The 23,300-nt window shown below is 38.8% G+C and overlaps 1 protein-coding gene across 2 annotated transcripts in view; it reads right to left on the reverse strand.

Annotated features, from left to right (window-relative positions):
- Positions 1-23,300, reverse strand: part of nup93 (nucleoporin 93) — a 124,960-nt gene that overhangs the window by 6,034 nt on the left and 95,626 nt on the right. For both annotated transcript variants that reach the window (XM_072547508.1, XM_072547509.1), the window contains 13 exons: positions 21,088-21,216; positions 19,424-19,498; positions 17,880-17,972; positions 16,856-16,995; positions 16,478-16,610; positions 11,105-11,262; positions 10,436-10,601; positions 8,819-8,912; positions 8,077-8,268; positions 5,063-5,189; positions 3,438-3,510; positions 3,014-3,058; positions 975-1,091 (listed from right to left, as the gene is read on the reverse strand). In XM_072547508.1, the coding sequence (XP_072403609.1) occupies positions 975-1,091; positions 3,014-3,058; positions 3,438-3,510; positions 5,063-5,189; positions 8,077-8,268; positions 8,819-8,912; positions 10,436-10,601; positions 11,105-11,262; positions 16,478-16,610; positions 16,856-16,995; positions 17,880-17,972; positions 19,424-19,498; positions 21,088-21,216 (1,542 nt within the window). The remainder of the gene's footprint in view (positions 1-974; positions 1,092-3,013; positions 3,059-3,437; positions 3,511-5,062; positions 5,190-8,076; positions 8,269-8,818; positions 8,913-10,435; positions 10,602-11,104; positions 11,263-16,477; positions 16,611-16,855; positions 16,996-17,879; positions 17,973-19,423; positions 19,499-21,087; positions 21,217-23,300) is intronic.

The following is a 23,300-nucleotide window of genomic DNA, read 5'->3' on the forward strand; positions in this document are numbered from 1 at the left end:
CAGCTATATACAGCGAAGGAACTGATCCGCTCTTCAATTACAGCCTATTCCAAAGTTCAGGGACACAAGAAACATCAGAGTCAGCTCTGCCAAGGATATCTACCTTTAATGATCATTTGTGAGATTTAGATCCTTATACCTGGGAAAATTAAAGGCTGCAAAAACTGATGTCAGTGAAGCATACAGACTGCACTATTAAAATTAAATGAACTGGAGAGTCACTAGTAAATTATGTCTGTCTGTGTCTCCATTCAAAATGGTGAGATGCCAATAATAATTATTTTAATCAGGCCAAGCACCCAAATAAATGTCAGGGAGAGTACTGGTGGACTAGATTACCTTGTTAGAAAAACGAGAAGACAAATCAAAAAATATGTCCGATTGATGAAAACTGAGATCAGTCAATTATAAACTTAAATGTGTTTTAAATACTCTTAAAATTGATTCTGTATCAGAACTTTTTAGTATTTTCAACATATAGTACACAGGGCATTAGATGGACAACAAACTAGTTCACCAGTAGAAAAGGACAAACAGTCAGACAGAACAGTTCACTTATTCTCAGAGCTTTTGTATAAAAATCTATAAGATACTATTCAATAATACAGTGATAGGAAAAGGACCAATAAAATTAATTCTCACTGCAAGACATACTGCACAGTTAGTGGCTGAGCCTTCAGAATTTACCCACTCATTCTCCATTCCAATACATCACTCCTAAGCTGGGAAAAACTGACATAAGGCACCCAAAAGAGCATAGAGTTAAATCAAAATATCTGGGGAATTCTAAACTGGAAAGGATAGCAAAACAAAACAAAAAAATTCCAAAAAGTTAGAAAATACAAATTGCACACTGCACATTTATCCCAACAATTTTAAACAGTTATAAAATCTATACTATACTACTATAGATTGAATACAGTTTGGCGGACATCTCATTTATTTCACTTAGATACTTTGTAGGTCCTGCCTACCTGAGCCAAGTCGTAAAGCTTCACAGCCTCCTCGAATAGGCCTTTATTTTCAGCCACTGAAGCTACTTTACTGATGACAGCTCTCGTGTCACCAGCAAACTTGTCAATTACACCAGGCTGTGCAAGGAAACAAAATTGAAGAGGTGAGAAATGACATTCTGTAATTTGCTTCAAGTATTTACATAAATCTGTTGAAATATTCCACAGCAACCAGGTACCAAAGCTCGATAAGAAACCGTATTTGGGATAGTAACTGAAAATCTACCCCAGGAAATGGAAATATTGTGATCTCTGCTGCTGCACTATTCATCTTCTGAGACTGGGGGTAAACAGATTGAAGTGAGAATGAAGCAAATACTGCTCGACATCTAAGCCTTGCTAATTGCTTAACTCAATCACTGGGGGACTGAATACAAATCAATTCCAATAAAGCATTTTCAGAGTGCAAAAAAAATCATACAGTTTTAAAAAGAGTTCAAGTAAAATATGAAACTTTTCTCACAACCACAATACTATTACTGAAGAAACAGTTTAGCTCCAACACCTAATTAAACACTTGGGATTCTGCAAAAGTTGTACTCAGGCATTTCTTGAAAATAGGTGTACTAAGCAAGTTTTTTGGTCAACCATATATATGGTTGAAACACATCAACTTGCTAAGCAGTCTTTTAAATAAACAATGGAGAAATTTATAGAGCTAGAATTCCTGTTTAGTCAATAATTTTACCCAGAGGACACTTCACACTTACTGCAGAGTAGTACAGGTGTGCAAGGTTTAAGATTGATGCATTACAATACAAAGAATATTCAGTTTACCAGTAAAGAATACTGGACAACTTAAAATATCTATCAACCATGATATCTTCCAAGATAAATAACTCCAAATTAAAGCTCTGGCCAAAGTTATTTTGACAAAACTATATTGATCCTATAATAGTGCAATATCAATACATAACAGGATAAGGTTTTTTGTTACACAGAATAGGGTTTCTTAATAGGATTAAAGTTTACATTAATAACCATTTGACAATACGAAAATACTACATTTTTATTGATTATAGGCACACTCGTGCACTGGTTGGCACTGATGCCTCACAGCGCCAGGCACCTGGGTTTGATTCCACCCTTGGGACAACTGTGTGTGGAGTTTGCATGTTCTCCCTGTGTCTGCGTGACTTCCCTCCGGGTGCTCTGGTTTCCTCCCACAGTCCAAAGGTGAACAGGTTAGATGGACTAGCCAAACTAAATTGTCCACAGTGTTCAGGGATGTGTGGGTTAGGTGTGTTAGCCACCGGAAATGCAAGGTTACAGGGAAAAAGGTGGATGGGGTGGTGTGGACTTGTCAGGCCAAATGACTTGCCTCCACACTTAGGGATTCTATGAAAATAAAGCAGCAAATAACATTTTCTCCATAAAGTTGATCACCTGATATAAATGCATATTCAGTGAGAATTCCCTTTCCCTTGTGACTTCATCTTGTAATAATAGATCACGAAGTACATTAATGATTCAACAGATTCATACCAATCGATATGTTACTGAGCCATTAAGCCAGGCTTCTATGCATGTCAGTCCTAAGTCTCCTTATACACTGTTTTGTAAAGTGCAGAGGGTAGTAGGAAGGCTTGCACAGTGGCAACAAAAATCCATGGCCCTTCTGGTACGGAGCAAACACCACTGCACGAGTGCGAGAAGGTCAGAAGACTCGCTAGTAACGTCTAAACTCTCTGACTAGACCTGCCACATCTGCTTGGACATGCAGCCTGAATGCTGCCAATATCCATACGTTTGTATTGAGCATTAGTTGCTGCCCTCTGAAAAATCATAAAGGCAGGAAACAGGAAGGGAACGAAGCAACAGAACAAGCACCACCAATGTGAACCAATGATGGAACTACAGGCAACTTTTATATCTATGTTACGCAGTAGGATGCAGCAAAACTGACCAGTCTAAACACCTTCTTACACGTTAGTAACACATTTAAAGACAGTAAGGGAAAAAGAAAGGAATATCCTGCGCCATAGTAAAACTCATCTCACCTTTCGACTGCCATCCTTTTCTAATCGCCCAAGTAGCATGTCAAACTTGAAACAAGGGATAAAAAAAATGTTGATTAAAATAAGAAATCACCCATATAATGCAGGGATGAGGAAAATATTTTTCTCAATGGTTTGCAAGCCCGTGGAACTCTTCCTCAAAAGGTGAGGAAAGCAGAGTCTTTGAATATTTTAAAGTCAGAGGTAGGTAGATCCTTAACAAGCAAGAGAGTAAAAGGTTGCCGGGAGTATCAGGAATGTAGAGTGATCAGCTCAGCCATGATTTTAATGCAAGGTAGAACAGCTTCAAGAGACCGAGTGACCTATATCTGCCTCAAATTCATGTGTACACATGCATGCAATTAAAGAAACAAAATGCACCATGCTACAGTTTTTTGCAGTACGTCTCAGTAGGTGCATTACTTACCTCTCTACTTTCAATGACAAGCTCACTGACACATCTCATGAACATGTTTTCTCCTTGACTGTCTTTCTCATTCCTGTTAGAAACAGCAAACAGAGTTAAATAAGCGTCGATCCAATGTGACAGTTGAGTTAAGAGTGAATTGTTCAGGTTCAAAAGCCAATTTCTAGCTTCTCTCTCCCTTTGTCTTCAGCATTTTAGTTTATTCTGATTTACCATTGGCTGTGGAGTACACCTGATCAAACCCAAACAACGATCTTTAGCAACTTAACATGTAGATTCAGTCATGTGATTGAAGGTTGCATCCCAATTTATATTCAATTCTCAAATAAAATAGAAACATCTGCAACAACTGCACACCCAAAATTTACAAACGTGACACCCAAGAGCTAAATGCTTATTCCATAATTCCACAACCATATTAAATCCTGTGGAAATTCTCTGTAGGGTAAACATTATTGAGCAACAGATGGTCATTTTCCAACCAACTTGCAGTAATGACACCATTAATGATCGCCTTCTGTGACCATCAATTTAAGCCAAGGACAAGAAGCTCAAATAATTAATATCTGCACATTTTTTTTTGGCCCTAAATCTTCCTCTAAAAATGAAGATATGGTATAAATAGACACTAAGGCTATAATGGCTTTCAAAGCTGTTGAGTTACTGTAAACGTCAAAACTTTTAACAACTGTTCACAGAGTGCAAGGATCAATAATAACACTGTCTGGAATACACTGTAAAAGGGACAAGGACAAATAGTTATCCAGGAATTGAAAGCAATTGGTCATGCCTGGGAAAGAGACACAAAACGACATGAACAAAACTGTTTGGACATCTGCTTCACGACTGGCTGCCTTATATCACAAGGACAAATTATTGCCCTGCTAAAGAATTTAAGGAGCTAATCTCAGAAGACTTGTGCGTCTTCAAACAGATGGTTAATGTCGAATGTAAGAAACAGGGAAGCTACTTCTGATAAGAAGGCAAGCTGCAGATTTGATAGCTCCAGAGGAGTAGTCAATATTGTGGATGAAAGAGTCAAAACGATCATCAATAATGTCACATAGTAAACTTAAAGGACAGAAACTTGTATAAAAATTCATCTCTAAGAATCTTTAGCAGCAGAACTCTGAAAAATACCTCTCCATGAGGATTAAACCTGGACTCATCTAGAGATAGACGCTGTTGGCTGAAATCGTAAATTCCACCTTCAACTGGGGAATCATCAAGTTAGGTTGTGGGGCTTAACTTGCTTAGTTGAGGAGTCATATTTGGTTTGCTACATTCAATATAGTTTAAATAATTGTTTCAGTATTTGGTTGTCTGAGAAACCTATTAAGAAGTAGCTTAATTAAAAAGGTAGCTTGTGGTATCTTAGACACAACATTGTTAGGCCAGCTTAACAATAATGGTTTACTATTCCAAAAGCCTTGGTTTTAGTGTATTCCTAACTAGGTTAGGTGTTTTTTAAATACACATTTGGATTTCCACAATTGAAACTGTCCCAAATGAATTAAAAATTGTTTTGCTGTTTAAGCATTTCATACTTGCTTAAAGGAATAGAGCATAAATTATGCCCCTGGGCTTTACTTAGATCGCAATAGATAGGTATGAAGGAATATTACCTGAGGAAATAGAAATATTGGAGTGCTTCTCTAGGATCAGTGGGTTCAAATTTTCTGGTGTACAGCATTAGCAGACGGATGAAATTAAGGCGTCGTATTGGACGGGGATCAGCAGCATCCTGACTCACTGTTAGAAGATTACAAATTTCAAATATAAAAGACTGAAAATATTAACAACATAGAAACAGAAAAGAATTTTAAAAAGTGAAATTCAGTATTCTCACTGAAAAAGTATAAGACTGGTCAGTAAAATCAAAGAGAACATGAAATGCCAGCTACAAACTAGTATAGACAGCATGGTGGCTCAGTGGTTAGCACTGCTGCCTCAGTGCCCAGGACCTTGGTTCAATTCCACCCTCGTGCGACTGTCTGCGTGGAATCTGCATTCTTCTAGTGTCCTTCTAGGTTTTCCTACATTCTCTGGTTTCCTCTCACAATTTAAAGATATGTAGATTAGATGGATTGGCCATGCCAAATTGCCCATAGTGTCCAGGGATGCATAGGTTATGTAGATTAGCCATGGGATATGCAGGGTTACAGGGATAAAAGGGTGTGGGAGTGGGTGTGGGTGGGGCACTCTTCAGGAGGTTCAGTGAGGACTCGATGGGTCGAATGGCCTGCTTCCATGCTATAGGGATTCTATGATTCTAAACATTAGGAAATCAAACTCAAGGTATACCATTGTTTGCATTTTGAGAGATTAAGTTGAGATAATACGACTTTCTCCACATTATAAATTATAGGAAATATTGTACTGAGTAGAGTCGTACGTTTATAAAATCGTTAGAACAAAATGTTTTGGTTTTCAAAGCACCAAGAGAAAGTTAAATGATGGAATAAACAGTTTTGCTTCATGTTACAAAGACATCTGCAAACAGCATAGATATCAGAACAAGAGTTGAAAAAAATCCTAAGTTACAATAATGTTGAAAATTTCATTATTGAGCTTTTGAGCAAATGAAACATACACAATGATTCTTGAACAAACTAGACTAATTGTATAAGGATTAAGTTGGTTCAGGACTTCTTCAGTTCCTAAATCATTTGACTGCGAAGAGATATCCAGCCAGATCACTGGATTGATAAACTGGAGAAATAGCACATTATTCTGTACCTGAAATTTAAACTGGGACACCTCCAGTTTCAAGTCATGTTAAGAATACGGAGATAAAACTGTTCTGACTGTATTCAAGTGTTTTGTGATTTTATAATTTTCCCCCTTTGGCAGTAACATACATGTCATTATACTAAGAAATCTCCAAAATTATTCAAATGATTAAAGCAATAAGGGGTGAGCCACACAAAGCATGAAGAACCCAAGATCAATACCAAGGTCTATACCAAGTCACTGAACCTGAATATGATCAATCCAATTAGTCTCAACACACAAGGTAGAAACGTGATAAACTGATAAGTGTTCTAAATCCAGCAACACTCACCTACTGTCAAATTACTACAAACTGTCACCATACAGACTCTAATATCCAATGGCCAGTTGAATAAAATACTCAAGTGTGCTTCGAGTACTAATCCCCAAGTGAGCATAAAAAGCAGCGATAGGAAAAGAGTGACAAATTGGACCAGAACTAAACTGCCTGTGTCCAAATACTTGAGCCAAAGCTTCATTTCTATGATAATTCTCTGCTTCTTTTACACAGAGCCTGGGGAGTTCTTTTCAAGATAAGTATAGTGACCTCAGATAGTGCAGAGTCACTACACTGATACCACAGTTTAAAAGGTGTAAGTTAGGATAACAGACTCAAGTCGACAAAATTGAAGGGTGATCTAATTAAGATCTCAAGAATAATAATCTACTATGAATGGTGACCGTGTGTGGGGGAGGCATGCACCTCACATTTTTTTTTAAAATGGTGCTCTACTGGAACATTCTGATGTACAGTGTACAAATGATCATTACGACTCCCGAGTTGGTTGAGCTAATTACAATTCAGCTACCATAAATCCTCCAAATAAAAGGAACAGCAAAAACAGTTTAGGTATCTGAGTACAGGTTTTTAACTGGGGCTTTCCAAAGGGGAAAGTGGTACACCAAACTGATCAATATGAGCTTCTACATTGAATAGGCTAATAAAAAATTTAGCGATCATAATCCCTGGATGAAAAATAATTTTCTTTGTGTCAGTATCTTAGCACTGCATTAGCTACTGTCCTGCACTTAGGAATGGTGACAAGTGCAGGAGTGGTTTAGGGGAATGAAAAATTGAACTATTTCATAATTGTTAACATGCAAAAAGCTGGGGAAAGAGTAGATAATTTGCTTCTCCCAATTGAAGGCTCTTTTCTCAATCAACATTGGAAGAAAGTGGAGCAAACTTGAAAACTTAAACATAGGTGCGGGAATATCTATGACAACCTGGGACTGTATAGCATGATGCTGTTCCTTTGTTACAACATCCAGATTTTCCTGTTACACATGTGGATAATTTGACTTTTTCTTTTAACCTGGCCTGCACTTCTGTGGCTATGATGTGGGCAGCTTTTAGTGGTGCATGACTAGACAATGTTCTCAGTAAATGATGATCCCTGACAGCTGTCTGATCAATGGAGTTCTCATTCACTGTGGTCCAGTGGATCAACAGGCCAACTAGTGGGTAGCACAATGGTACTATTTACCTTAATGAAAGGATCTGGAAGATGATGACCGTTTTAAGTAATAATTCTGTCATTCAAAAGGAAAAAGCAAAAGGTCTTTTTCTACATAAAGTATAGTGGAAATTTGAAACTCTGTCCCCCAAAAACTGCTTATTGCCATTTTTAAGTGAGATTTTTGTTAAGAAAGAGCATGAAGGTATTAGATTAAAGGTGCAAAATGCAGTTTCAGTAGAATCTCAAGGGTCTGATTGGACTAAACCTGCTCATATGTTCAATTATCACACTCCTGTTATTAAGTATGCTGAATTCTGAAACTTAAAATGTTAACTAGAGAATCACAATGAAGAAAACCACAAACTAGTTAAAGGGCCTATTGAGGACAGTTCTAGCATTGTACTTACACAGCTGTGCACTCTGAGCAGAGGATTTCAGAAGTAGTTTTAACTCATAAAGAACCAGGGCCACTTGCACTGCATGACAACGCAGTCTTTCCATACGGAAGAGAAAGGCGATAGCTGCCTCAAATTGGGCTGTAAGGAAAAGGACTTGGAAGTACAGGAAAGGATGCCGGTTGGCTGCAAAGTGGGTTTCACCTGGAGGAAGAACAATACATTCAGGAGCTTGAGCATAATAAAAGGTTTGAATGACTGCAGCTTTGTGGATCTACAATTAACAGAACATTGAAAATTAATACAGAAGTTGAATAATGCATTTATTTCTATAATTCACTAACTGTAATTGATATAATTATCGGATCACCCTAAATAGAAACACAGTAAAGCTGTAATTGAGAGATGGCATGAGTAAATTGTTATATCAATAAAAATTATATAAACTGTTTAAAGACCCAAAATCCTTGCAACTGTCAAGAACGCCTTACAGCAAGCATTCACTTTCTGTTATCAGAAAAATGAATTTTGCTGCAGGTGATATCTACCTTCCCTGTAGAAGCAACAGAATATTAATTTACAGAAGTTAGACATTTCCTACAAAAAAACACAAATCACTTAAAAACAATATTTTAAAGTTACAGCATTTGGTATACTGACCAACACAGAGACTTAAGTAAACCAATCACCAGAATTGTTAAGGACCAATAAACAGCTGGGTTAATAATTCAAGTGTTTAGCGCCGGAAGCTTACCATATTCTTCCAGCAGCTGACTCTGCAATTGTGGTAGGGTTTGCCTGTCCTGAGGAGAGCTGCTACCATCATCGTCAAAACATACTTGATTAAGCTGAAAACGTATCGAAAGGACACAATTAATGCATCATACAAAAGTTCCAGCCGAAATCGGAAATTTACTCACTGGATAAGACATGTAGGGAATAGAAACCTTTATTTGACATACCTCTGGAGCAGGTAGAAATTGAGCCTGGGCCTTCTGGCCCCAAGTAATATAATTCTCCAGATACAACAGCCCAACAATAAAACCAAACCCATAAGAGTATTGTCATATTTCTTGTATTGTGCACTAAATAACCAGTTTGGTGAAAAACTAAGCAAGCGGTGCTCAAGAAACTAGATCAACACTGCACAAGTCAAAAGCACTCAGGATCTTTTATAACTGTGCTCCAACACATCTTTAATTCCTGTATATATTTGAAAGCACGCTTCAAATGATTGCATAAGATATTTCAGATATCTCTTTTCACTGCCTAAGTCAATCAAAAGTAACTTTGTTTTTAAAAAAATATTGCAGGTAAAGCTGCAGTTCCAATTTCCATTGCTTGTTCCAGGTTATTAATATTCCAGATTCTTAGTGTGCCTAAATTAAGCTTTCTGCTGTTGGTACCAATCATGATAATAAATTGGTTCATTTTCCAAAATTGAAACTATTTAATAAACAATTTAACTCAAACAAGCATTCAAGGTGCATGTAAAGATTTGTAACTCATTATGCTGGTAGTCATGGTTGTGGGTATGTTTGCTGAACTGGGAAGTTGATTTGCAGGCATTTCGCCCCTCATCTTGGTGACACCTTAAATGCATTGGAGCCTCCTGTGAAGTGCTGCTGAACTGCATCTTCTGGAATTTATTTGGTTCCGATCTTACTGCTGCCGGTCGTTCATTGCAATGGTTGGTATGTTGGATGGTATAATAGGGCAAGCACGCAGACAACTAGCAATCCGTATCCATGACCACCAACTTTCCACTAAGCACCATGACCAGCTGTCCCTATTGGCCATACACACAGATGACAAGGACCAAAGATTCGACTGGGTCAACACAACGATATTAGAACAAGCTAAACAGGGGACAGCCAGAGAATTACTAGAAGCATGGCACTCAGCCATTGACTCCAACAACAAACACATTGACTTAGATCCCAATATACCAGCCACTACAATGAACTACCAGAAGTAGAACCAAATAAATTCCAGAAGACACAACACAACAGCTCTTCACTGGAGGCGCAAAGCACAGACAATGCCACCTAAACAGGGGACAAAACGCCTGGAAATCAACTTCCCAGCTCAGCAAACATACCCACAATCACATCAAACATTGTAGTTGAAATTGAAACATTGTTGTCGCCATATTTTCCACAGTCCAATAATACTTTACAAGGCTGCAGTGAAAATACAGATACTGCATATATCCAACAATTTTGAACTAAGTAGTCACAGGGACAATGGTCATAAGCCTTGAAGGAGGGGAACTGATCAGGTAATACCCAAGTAAAACCTGTGACACCAGGATAGTCAACACTTCAGCCACATGAGAACGGTAGGGAAAGAATGAAGTGAGTGCCTATACCTTTAACCAGAGATAGTCGTCTGTTTTATCAGCTATTTCACTGTGGTTGTCAGTAACATCACATCGACCAATCAGACAATAAACTGCTCTTTTATATGGATCCGTGCTGTTCCGCAAAGCACGTCGGTAATGTAGCCGAAGTTTATTCTCTGTTGTGGGAGGCAATCTAGGATACACAATGTAAGTTCAAACAGAAAGCTAAGCCTAGAGGCAGAACAACATCTTGAGTGTGTGCAAGTAAATACACATTAAACCTTCAACCTCGTCATTCATATGCAAAAATATTCAATCATTTTAGCTGAGCTATATAGTACTTTTCCTCCTGACTTTTCCATCATGCTGTTGAAATATAAATGGGGAAAACTATTCCAATTCAAATTAATGCTGGTCTACAAAGGGTCACTCTCCACCCTGGCATTTATCCCCTACAGACACACAGAGAAGGTGTCTGCAAAGAATTAGTTATATTGTGTGCCCAACACCCTTTCAACTTTTAATAAATGGATCGAGGTCAAAAGAAATTTAAATCTGAGTAAATGCATCTTTGCATACTGCACGTTAAAAATCTTTTGTTTTAAAAATAGCCTCCTCACAATTCCACTAGGTAGGTAGCAAGCATCAATTTCAAAATGTACTTTTCAAGAATGATTGTTAGAAATTGGTACTTGCCTCCGGTCATCACTCTGAACGTACTCTTGGAACCAGTTGCTAAACTCCCCCAGCTGATGCTGTGCACGGTTCACCACCTGCAGTGCTGCCATTAAGTCTCCACAACGTAAACAGTAGTAAATGAGGGCCCAGACTGGCTGGCCTTCAACCTCACCATCCTAGATTTGAAAATAAAAAATTATTTTAGAATGATGTACACTGAAATTTCTGATCTTGAGTTTTTAATAATACAAACATTACAGCCATCAATAAGTATTGTTATCACTGGATTCTATCCAACAACCTACAAAATGTACCAACATATGAATTAGTAACAGGGAAAGGCTACTTGATCCATTGAGCTTGCTCTGCCATTCAATAAGGTCATTGCTGATCTGACCATGGCCTTACCATTAGATTCCTCCTCATCTCCATAATATCTTTCAATGCCTTTGTTAGTCAAAAATCGTCTTACCTCTGCCTTAGAAATATTGAATGTCTCAGTTACCACAGTTCCCTGGAGGAGAATTCTAAAGATTTGTTACCGTCAAAAAGAAAAAAGAAATCTCAATATTAAATGCAAGTGCCTTTATTTTCCAAACTATATGCCCCAGTTCTGATTTCTTCTGCAAGCGGGAGCATATTTTTACAATCCATTCTATCAACTCCTCTCAGAATCTTAATGTCTCAATAAGATCACTTCTTATTCATTTCAGCTCCGAGAAATATAGGAGCAGTCTGTCCAACGTTCCCTCAAGGCCCCCTCATCCTATGAGCCAGTCAGATGAACTCTGAGTTTTATTTTAGGTTAAACTGGCTCAACTTTCCAGCTCAGCACCATCCCAATGACCTGTCCTACCTCCCTATCCTCCTTTCCACCTATCCACTCCACCCTCCTCTCTGACCTATCACCTCCATCCCCCACCGCCATTCACCTATTGTACTTAATGCTACTTTCTCCCCACCCCCACCCCCTCTCATTTATCTCTCCACTCTGCAGGCACCCTGCCTCTATTCCTGATGAAGGGCTTTTGCCCAAAACATCGATTTTCCTGCTCCTCGGATGCTGCCTGACCTGCTGTGCTTTTCCAGCACCACTCTAATCTCGACTCTGCTTATATGGTGCAATTCCACCTTCACAGATTCTTGTATCACTGTATTAAATGTTAAGTATGTCAAGTAACCCCAATGCAGACTCAAATTCTCTTCAACCTCAAATTAACTCAAATACACAACAACTGCGTGTGTTTAAAAACTTGAATACTTAAAAACATCACAGGATAGAAGCAATTTTTTTAAAAATTGGTTATATATTGTCTAAGGACACAGGACCAAAGTTAATGTTTCAGATGTCATTTTGGCAGAACTGGAAAATGTTAAGAGCTGAAACTGGTTTAAGCAAATGTGGGCGGGGTGGGGGGGGGGATGGGAAAACAAAAGGGATAAAATGACAAAGGGGTGAAGATGCAATGCAAGTGGAGATGATAATAGGGTAAGTAAAGAATCAAAATGATGTGTGAAGAGAAGAGATAAATAGAAATAGTAGAGCCACCACAATGCTCATGCGTCTATAATAAGGAGGTGTGCATCTTCAAACTTACTTTGAACTTAACTTGAACAGCAAAGGAAGCAGAGTCAACGATGACAAAGTGTAAGTGGGGCAGTAAATTACAATAAGTGACTGGATTCTCAAGGTCTCCCTTGTGGGCTGAATTCAAGTATTCCTAAAAACAGCCACCCAACGGATGGTGTCCCCAGTGCAGAGATCTATAAGGAATGGCAATTACAGGATTGCCTATAATTTAAATTTATAATTTAAGATAAGTAAATGGTTATTCCAACTGGATGGGATATTTGAAATCCTGAATAGTCATAGAGATGTACAGCATGGAAATAGACGCTTCGGTCCAACTTGTCTATGCTGACCAGATATCCCAACCCATTCGAGTCCTACCTGCCAGCACCTGGCCCATATCCCTCTAAACTCTTCCTATTCATATATCCATCCAGATGCCTTTTAAATGATACAATTGTACCAGCCTCCATGACTTCCTCTGGCAGCTCATTCCATACACGTACCACCCTCTGTATGAAAAAAATTGCCCCTTAGGTCTTTTTTATATCTTTCCCCACTCAACCTAAACTTATGCCCTCTACTTCTGGACTCCATCATCCCAGGGAAGAGACTTCTGTCTATTTATCCTATCCATACTCCTCATGACTTTATAAACCTCTAAGATCACCCTTTAGCCTCCAACACTCCAGGGAAAACAGCCCCAGCCGATTCAACCTCTCCCTATAGCTCAAAACCTCCAACTCTGGCAACATCCTTGTTAATCTTTTCTGAACCCTTTCAAGTTTCACAACATCTTTCCGATAGGAAGGAGACCAGAATTGCACGCAATATTCCAACAGTGGCCTAACCAATGTCCTGTACAGCCGCAACATGACCTCCCAACTCCTGTACTCAATACTCTGACCAATAAAGGAAAGCATACCAAATGGCGCCTTCACTATCCTATCTACCTGCGACTCTACTTTCAAGGAGTTATGAACCTGCACTCCAAGGTCTCTTTGTTCAGCAACACTCCCTTGGACCTTACCATTAAGTGTATAAGTCCTGCTAAGATTTGCTTTCCCAAAATGCAGCACCTCGTATTTATCTGAATTAAAGTTCATCTGCCACTTCTCAGCCCCAAGATCCCAAATATTGACAAAAGTGCTAGGACAGCAGCTGCAACAACTTCATTTGCTCTGGAAAGTGCTGTGATTGGGAGTGGGATGGGGCAGATCATTGCATGCGTTTAAGGAATGGACTGGGTATCTTGGATGGGACTACCTCATGAGACTACTTCAAAGGGCAAGGTATGTATCGGAGTGCCATCATGCTGGGAAGGGGTGCAAATGGCAATCTAATGAATGTACAGATTGGCGGGGTGGGAAGTGAGGAGGAGAAGGGTTACTCCTGTAGTTGGGGGCGCTGGGGGGAAGAGGTGCAGGGTAAGAAAGAGAGCAGAAAGGAAATCAAAAGACCATGATCAAAGCCCTTATCAACTGCACTGAAATAAATCCTTGGTTAAAGAAAAATGGAAGCTTTTTGGAGGTACTGCTATGGAAGATGGCATTGCCAGAACAGATGCAGCAGAGAAACTGGACACATGAAATAGAGTTCTCAAAGGAAGCTTAGTAAGGAGTGTAGTCAAGGTACTTAAGGGAATCAGAGAGATTAGTCGAAAACTAATTGAGGTATGGAGAGAGATTAGGAATAGTCAGCATGGTTTTGTGAGGGGGTAATTGTTTCACAAACTTGATTTGAGGTTTTTGAGGCAGCAACCAAGAAGATTGAGGACGGTAGAGCAATAGATGTAGTCTGCTTGGATTTGAGTAAAGCCTTTGACAAAGTTCCGCATTGGAGACTAATTAGTAAAGTTAGATCACGTGGGTTTCAGGGCAAGCTTGCCAATTGGATACAAAATTGGCTTTAATGGTAGGAGGCAGAGTGGTGGGGGAGGATTTTGTTCCGATTGGAGGCCTGTGACCAGTGAGGTTCCACAGGGATCAGTACTGGGTCCACTTTTGTTCTTCATTTCCATAAATTACTTGATATGAATATAGGTGGCATGGTTAGTAAAAATTGGTGGTACAGCGAACAGTGAGGAAGGTTACCTAAGATTACAAAGAGATCTTAATTGATTGGGTCAATTGGCTCAGCAGTGGCAGATGGGAGCTTAATTTGGATAAATGCAAGGTATTGCATTTTGGTAAAATAAACAAGGACAGGACTTAATTGTAGGGCCCTGGGCAATGTTGGTGAACAGAGAGACCCAGAGGTTTAGATACATCATTCTTTAAATTTTTGTCACTGGTCGGTAGGGTGGTTAAAGTGTTTGCCTTCATTGATCTGACCTTTGAGTATCAGAGTTGGATCGTCATGTTGAGGATAGTGATGCCTCTTCTGGTGAGATTTCAGAAAAGACTTCTAAGGATGTTTCTGGGAATGGAAGGTTCAGGACATTAAAAAAAATAGACTGGAAAGGCTGGAGCCTTTTTCACTGGAGCATAACAGGTTGAGGAGTGACCTTATCGAGGCTTATAAGGTCATGAGAGGCATAGATAAAGTGAATGACAAGGGTCTTTGCCCTAGGGTGAAAAAGGAGTTCAAAACTAGAGGGCATATTATGAGGAGAAAGATTTAAAAAGGACACAAGGGGTAACATGTTTTTATAACACAGAGTGGTTAGTGTATAGAATGAACTATCAGAGAAAATGGTTGATGCAGGTCCAAAGTTTAAAAGACATTTGGATAAGTACACGAATAAGGAAGGTTTGGAGGGATATGGGCCAATCTCCGGCAGGTTGGACTAGTTTAGTTTGTGAACATGGTCGGCATGGACTGTTTGGACTGAAAGGTCTGTTTCCATGCTGTATGACTCTATGACTCTCATGGATTCATCCTCCAGCCAAAAATGTGCACTAACTGGAAGTGGTAATGGCCATCACACTCATGTAGCTTGCAGAACCATCAGCAGCAATCTCTATTTTTATATTAAGTCTATGCCACAGTTGCTTACGAATATCCCAAACATTTTTAAATTTAGATGTTATTGTCATGTGCATCTGAGTACAGTGACAAAAGCGTTAAGTTGCCATTCTCTAGCACCATCTTAGTATACAAAAGACGGGATTAAAAACACAAGCAGAAATAAAAGAAACATCCAAGAGAAAAGGAAACGTCCAGATCACTCCCATGCCTCTGGCAGGAGTCTTCGTCACCAGAATAACAAAGCTACAAAGCCTATCCCTCAAATCAGGTGTTCCAAGTCCCCACATGCTGTCACCTCAGCAGTCAGGTAGCTGGGCCAAGCCATGTCCTGGAGCCTCGCTACCGTGCTGTAACCATGTCAGCTTTCATCGGCGCCATCTTGAACCCACTGACGTCATTGCTGTCATGAGTCCATGGTGGGCCGATCGCGGCAATACAGCCACAGCTGAAGACGCAGTATCCCAAACTGGGCTCAAACCCAACACCAAAGCTGCCGGTGCCTCATTTTGGCTTACATTGCAGCCACTGCTGCCTCCTAGGACCGTCATTTTAGCAAAGGAACCTGCCACTGCCGACACTCTGGGAAAGAGACCGAAACAGCCAAGAAAGGCAAAAGTAAAAAGAAAGTGTGGGAAGAAAGAAAAAAGAAAGGCAGACAAACCCCGGGCATGAACTTTGATACTCTGCTGCTAACTTGAAATATTTTATCATAAGATCTTTTATCATAAGCAACAAATAAAAGGAAAATGATTAGGAAATTTAAAAAATCTTGAACCTTAAAATGCATGATTTCTGGTTACGTTTTAATATTGAAAAAAATACAGAAACGATTACCATTTGAGAATAAATACCTGAAGCCCTTGCAAGGGAGCTGGCAGTTTAATATTAAGAAAGCTACGGACTAGTTGGTATGTTCCGGGTACACCACCTAATTGAGCCTGGTGCAGGTTTCCATAGACAGTTGCCATTACATAATTCTTGTAGCTATCAATGGGAACAAAGAAAATCAGTTAGACAATGGGTGGCACTGAAGCTTAAGTTCCAACTCTTTCATAAGACCTTAGAGAAACAGTAATCAAATTAAGCTAGTTTGTCACAAATTAATAATCAACAGCTACAAAATAGTTCTTAGAACTGCTTCTAATTAGTAATCCTAAGAGATAACATAAACAGGCACATGTCAAATTAGCAACAAGATGTTAACCGTTCCTCAATATGCTCTCTCTCACCTCTGCTCCAGAAAATTTAGGGCCTGCCGTACAAACGCCATTTGCATTTCCAAACTAGTCCGGCTCTTCAGTGCATCAGCAGCAGGTACCAACAGCACATCAGTCATTTGCTTCACCATCGCCCACAGTTCGGAAACATTCTGCAATCAAGAAAGTAGTCAAATGAGTACCAAAGTCTTTGATCGCTTCAGAAACAACGAGCTCGAGGCAGATACATTCTTGGAAAATAATGTATCATTATTTCTTCCTGGAAACATTATATTATCCTAACAGGTGTTTTGTATTGAATTATGTATACCATACCCAAAAGATGTTTTTCCATTACATGCCCAGATTTTTGCAATGTTGCACAATTACAGACAAAATCAATTTCAAGAACAGGCAAAATAATACCTTCCCCAGTCCGAGGTTTTAAAATCTATTTCTATAACTTTTTAAACTCCTTTACATAGCATTTGATTTTATTCTCTAAGCAAAGGGGAAGAATAGCAACCTCTTAAATCAACAACTAGGATACAATGGTACAAAGGGTTGGTAATGGGATTATTCTGTCTTCACTATCTAAGATGCAACAAAACTCCAACACAAATTCATTCCACAGTTGGAACTCTGAGCCATTAAGTGGACTTGGTAACCAAAACACAAACAAGCTATTTCAAGAGCTTATAGTTATACGGGTTATGCTTTTAATGGAATAAAAGGTCTTAAGGTACAAGACATTGCAGAGAGGGTGAATAACTAAAAAAGCACAATTGTAAGCTAAATCAAGCAGTCTCCAAAAGGTTAAAAGATTCTGAGGTTGTAATGAATCATATGAAAGGAAGTGCAATAAAGCTACTGCATTCCTTCAGGTTTGGAAAAGATCTATTATCTCTAAGTCTCAGTGACACCAATCTTTAAAAATATGAATAATAAAGTTTGGAAATCTACGGCTGCTTAAAGCAAGCCAATTTGTGGGTAATGTTTAACTATGAATCGCAAAATGCAAATTAATATGATAGCTTAAAGTTTTATATTTGGGTACCTTGTCATCCAAAGACTCAGCTACAGTGCTGCAAAGGTCTCCTAAGTTTGGTTGTAGATGTCCATTCACCACTTTCTCATTATATATATAGATCTACAATAAGCAAAAGAATTTTTCCACATGTTTAAATGCAGTTTTAAGGCAGGTGAATTTTGTTTATTTTTACATTTAAAACGTACAGAATTACACACTGTTTATAGCTGCAGACTATATTTTAGCCTGGATTTCTTTTCTGTTCATTTACAGCATGTGGACATCGCTGACCAGGCCCATCCCTAAATGCCCACAGGGCAGTTAAGAGTCAACCACATTGGTATTGATCTGGAATCACACAAAGGCCAGACAAGTAAGAACAACAGTCACTTTCCTGACTTTTCCCAGGTTTCATGATCATCGTTATATTCTCACTTTTATTGAATTCAAATTCCACCATCTGTCACAGTGGGATTCAAATCTGGGTTCCCATATTGATAGTCCATGATAATATCACTAGGCTATCACCTCTTGAATGCATTTGTAGTGACAGTGAAATTATCAGTGTTTACTAGTATTAATAGAATTGGCGGCACGGTGGCTCAGTGGTGAGCACCGCTGCCTCACAGCACCAGAGTCCCAGGTTCAATTCTAGCCTGGGGTGATTGTCAGTGTGGAGTTTGCACATTCTCCCAGTGTCTGCGTGGGTTTCCTCCGGGTGCTCCGGTTTCCTCCCACAGTCCAAAGATGTGTAGGCAGGTGAATTGGCCATGCTAAAGTGCCCATAGTGTTAGGTGCATTAGACAGAGGGAAAAGGGTCTCGATGGGTTACTCTTCGGAGGGTCAGTGTGGACTGGTTGGGCTGAAGGGCCTGTTTCCCCACTGTAGGGAATCTAATCTAATCTAAATCATGCACAGTAAATGAGAGAAATCCAGAAACTTCTGTCAGTGCATCCTTCTTTCTGCACAGGGTGCACCAATGCAGTCCCCACAATTGGAAACACTTTCAAATCATTGATTTGACACTTCTCCACTTTGCAAAGTTCCTTTTTAACAAATCATAAAGTATGTCTTGTTGAATAAGGTGAGATAGAGTTTTTAAAAACAGTGTACCGAGTCATGAATTTTGCTGATCAATCTCTTAGACCTTGAAAAGCTAATTTTATATTTAGTGGATTAATAAAGCTCTGAACTCAGTGATATGTTTTAGTAGATCTTGAAAACAATCACTTTGCTTTAAAAAAAACACAGTTTTGATGGTTCACCTTCTACCTTGAACTTGTATTTCAAACATTCACTGCATTTTCTACAAAACGTTTGCTTTTTTCCCAAACGTATTTATCACAACGTCCTAGGCCATTTTTTAAAGTTTAGCACATATCACACTGGATCTGAAAAGACTACATGCATGTGAAGAAACGTCTGTAGACATATCTCAAGACAAATTTAAACCATGTGAAAATTACTAAGTTAATTGCAAACTTTCCTTTTAGCAAAGTTTAGTGCGAACCTTCAAACATGTTCCTGACATTAAAAGTGAATATTTGCATATATAAATAACGTATACACACCTGCCGTGCATATGCCACTTCCACACTGTCCATTGCACTCCGTCCTGGTGGACCCATTTCACTGACAAAACTTGGCTGTTAATAAAAAATAAGAAACATAAACAAAGCTTCACTAAAACAAAACAAGTTTTTCATCACCAACCAGAAACATTTTTTTTTTAAATGAATGAATTCATATTCTGTCCTCTCTTAATTTAAAATTAATAAGTGAGAGCCATTTGAAAGATTAGCAATAATGTATCACTACACTGCTCTTGTAGGTCATCCCCTTTAATGTAGACCGTCGTTGCTCCTCTCCTAAACTAAGTAATCTTTGAGGCAAATCTCACAGAAATGAACAAGAACATGAAAACTGACCCATACTTCATGTTTGCATAAACTGTAAGATGCAAGATACAAGACACTGCAACTTAGCTCAAAACACCACCTAACATCCACACATTTGTTAACTGAAGGTCACTTGATAGGCAACAGAGGTACAGGATGTTGGGCAGTTATCTTTCCTTTCATAGCCAGAACATAGCGTCATCCACTACAGCAATTTAGTGGTGGCCGCAGGAGATACCAGCTTGCCCATCACAAGCAGGGAATTGATGTGATGTCTACAGTTCACTGCTACCTTTATTTACTCTTATTAGGAAGGATTTGCTTAATTAGCATCTTAGCTGCTTAAACAAATTCAGTGTGAAAAGAAGAGGTAAATACCTTTGTTAAAATTTTACGTGAAGGATTCACACACAAATGTATTATTAATATCAATTCAATTTTGACATAACAGATGCAAAGAGTTAGATGCATTATTTTCAATAATGCAAAAAGGTGCATTATTTTCAATATATCGTAAATGAGATTTTCTTGCCTATCTTCATTTTTGTGAGAATGTATCATAAAAGCAGAACGACACAGCTTCGGGGACAAAATACTTTATCACAATAAATTGTTTAAAAGTATACCTGAAGATTATCAAAAATGAGAAAAATGGCTCAGAGAGTCGGAATTTTGCAACAAGTAACTTATCGCCAATCTCCCAGTGCTTTTCCACCATCCACAAGGCACAAGTCAGGAGTGTGATGGAATATTCTCACCTTGTCTGGTTGGATGCAGCTCCGCTCCAATAACACCACCCAGGACCAAACCATCTGCTTGATTGGCATCCCATCCGCAAACATTCCAGCTCATTACTTCCACTATCAACGCACAGTGGATACCATCAGCAAACAGCTTCGATTTTGAACTACATCAACGTTTCTTCACAGTCATTGGGTCAAAATCATGGAAACTCCTTTCTTAACAACATAGTAGGTATATCTGTATCCAAAGAACTACAGTAATTCAAGGTGGCAGCTAGCCACCACCTTCTCCCAGGCAATTAGGAATAGGCCCAGCCAGATGAATGCCCTCATCCCATGTAGGAATAAATAATTAAACAAAATCATGACTCTTAGTGTGGAATTAAAAGCATCTCTGAACAGCCTACTCCTGTTCCCATCCTCCTGGGAAGTACGTCTTCACAATCAGAATATGGAATGACTTTCGGGGGACAGTAGTAATGTAAAAGCCTGGGAGTAATTAAAGAGGCAGTTGGATGCAGCAAGATTGCGGATTCTTCAGGAAGGCAGGGTGAGCTAGATGGGCTAAATTTCTCAAGCTACCTCTCAACTTACCTCTGCTTCCTGAGTGAAGTCAAGAGCATCCTCCCCTGATGTCAGAAGTGTATGGAGGATCTTCTGTTTCTCATGTTCCCATTCCACCAGCATGGACTCCCAGTGATACTTCTCTGCCATTGCAAATGTCTGTCAAAATATATATGCAGTCAACCTACAGGTGTGATTTCAAATTAAACTTGAACAGTAAAACCCAATTTCCACTTATGATTTTCCAACCTTTAAGCACAATTTATGAGAAATTGCAGCAGAATAATACTCAATCGTAGGAAGTTATTTTTCATGGAAGTTGGAAATCTGTGCGAGTACATTTAACCTGCAAGATTGAGACGTTCAAACTCCTGACATGAAGTGAGAACCAGACCAACGTTGTCCGCTTCATAAAAATAACATAATTCAGGAGACCTACAGAATTCAAACATAATAGCAATGCAGTATCAAATTTCAAAGTTGGATTTTAAAATAAATCTGTTTGAATGAATGTTTTGGTTCAATGATAACCTCATGGAGACATTTAACTACCATCAGTAACCTTGCTGGCATGTCAGAAAAATGAGTCATTGATCTGACAGTGAAAATCTAGTTGAATGGTGAAGCAGGCTTGAGGGACTGAACAGCCTACTTCCCATCCTCCTGGGAAGTACGTCTTCACAATCAGAATATGGAATGACTTTCGGGGGACAGTAGTAATGTAAAAGCCTGGAGTAATTAAAGAGGCAGCAAGATTGTGGATTCTTCAGGAAGGCAGGGCGAGCCAGATGGGCTAAATATTGAATCCAGTCATTCAAAAACAAATATTTCTCTTTTTACACTAGCAAATATTTTGATCTGAGTTTTAACAAGATATTTCCTCTTAGCATTTCTTTTTATCTCAAAGCAGAATGAGTTCGTTGAAGAAAATACCAGTACGCCATCATAATGCTCAAAAAGTTTTTTTTCAGCTTTTCCATTTACCCATGCTTCTACAAGCTTCAAAAATATAAATCACAGCCAGAGGTTTTCTTACAACTGTTCTATTTTATTTAATTTAGTTGGCCAATAGGTTTTGCACACCTGCTATCCTCAAATTTGATAGAAAAACAGAGCTGTTATCCAATTACATCAAATACGCCCTATCTCTATCTCTGGTTATTATAGAGAAAATTCTGCATAGATTATTCCTTTACCAAACCAAGTAGTTATGTTTTTTTAAAAAAGTCACAAATTCAGCACATTTTACTTTCCATTCATTTTACTTCATTTGCAAACCTCAATTTCTGCTATTTTCTGGTTTGAAAGCTACATTTTCAGTACACAGGGATGCTAATCTGAATAGTAGAATTAGAATTCAGAGATACATTATAAAATATGATAAAGGTCTACAGTTCTAACCTGGTTGAGTCAAGAAACAACTTGTGGTGAGCCATTTTGGATTTCTCCACTGCTGTGATCTATTCATATTAAAGTTGTGCAGTAAACATATTTTAACCAAACAAACCAGATGCTACATCAAATTTTAATTTATGTGATCAATAAACTAATTTTTGCAGTTGGATTAATGATTCCAGGACATAAAGCTTCAACTTAAATGTTCTGAGGAAGGGTCACTCGACCTCAACTCGAATTTCTCTCTACAGATGCTGCCAGACCTGCTGAGTTTTTGCAGAAATTTCTGTTTTTTGTTTCTGATTTAGAGCATCCACAATTCTTTTGGCTTTTATTCAAATTTAAATGTTAATTTATTCACAAACCAGTTTCCACACACCAAGCACTGTTACCGTCAGTGTCAGAAAGCAAGGATTCTTGACAATATGAGCTTCAATCCTACAAACATTTGTGACCAATACCAAAGGGTATATATATATATATGAGAAGTGCTGGGAGCACCCTTTTAACTATATGATCCATTTAAAAAAAGAAACAGCACCCTTCTCAGGGAGATGGTAGTGTAGGTGATAATACTACTTGACTCGTGACTCAGAGGACTAGGTTAGTACTCTGAGAACAGGGATTCAAATCCCACCATGGCAGCTCATAAATCTGGTTTTGACCTAGTCTTAGTAATGGAACTATAAATGATTATTACAACCCATTTAGTTCACTATCTTTTAGGGAAGGAAATCTGCTATCCTTGTCCTGTCTGGCCTAGGTCTGGAACAGCAGCATTATGGTCAACTTTCAACTCCAAGCCACTCTGTTATAAAGGGTGATAAATACTGTCTTTGCCGATGGTG

Source organism: Chiloscyllium punctatum, chromosome 26 (assembly GCF_047496795.1).
Source record: "Chiloscyllium punctatum isolate Juve2018m chromosome 26, sChiPun1.3, whole genome shotgun sequence".
Classification (NCBI taxonomy): Eukaryota; Metazoa; Chordata; class Chondrichthyes; order Orectolobiformes; family Hemiscylliidae; genus Chiloscyllium; species Chiloscyllium punctatum.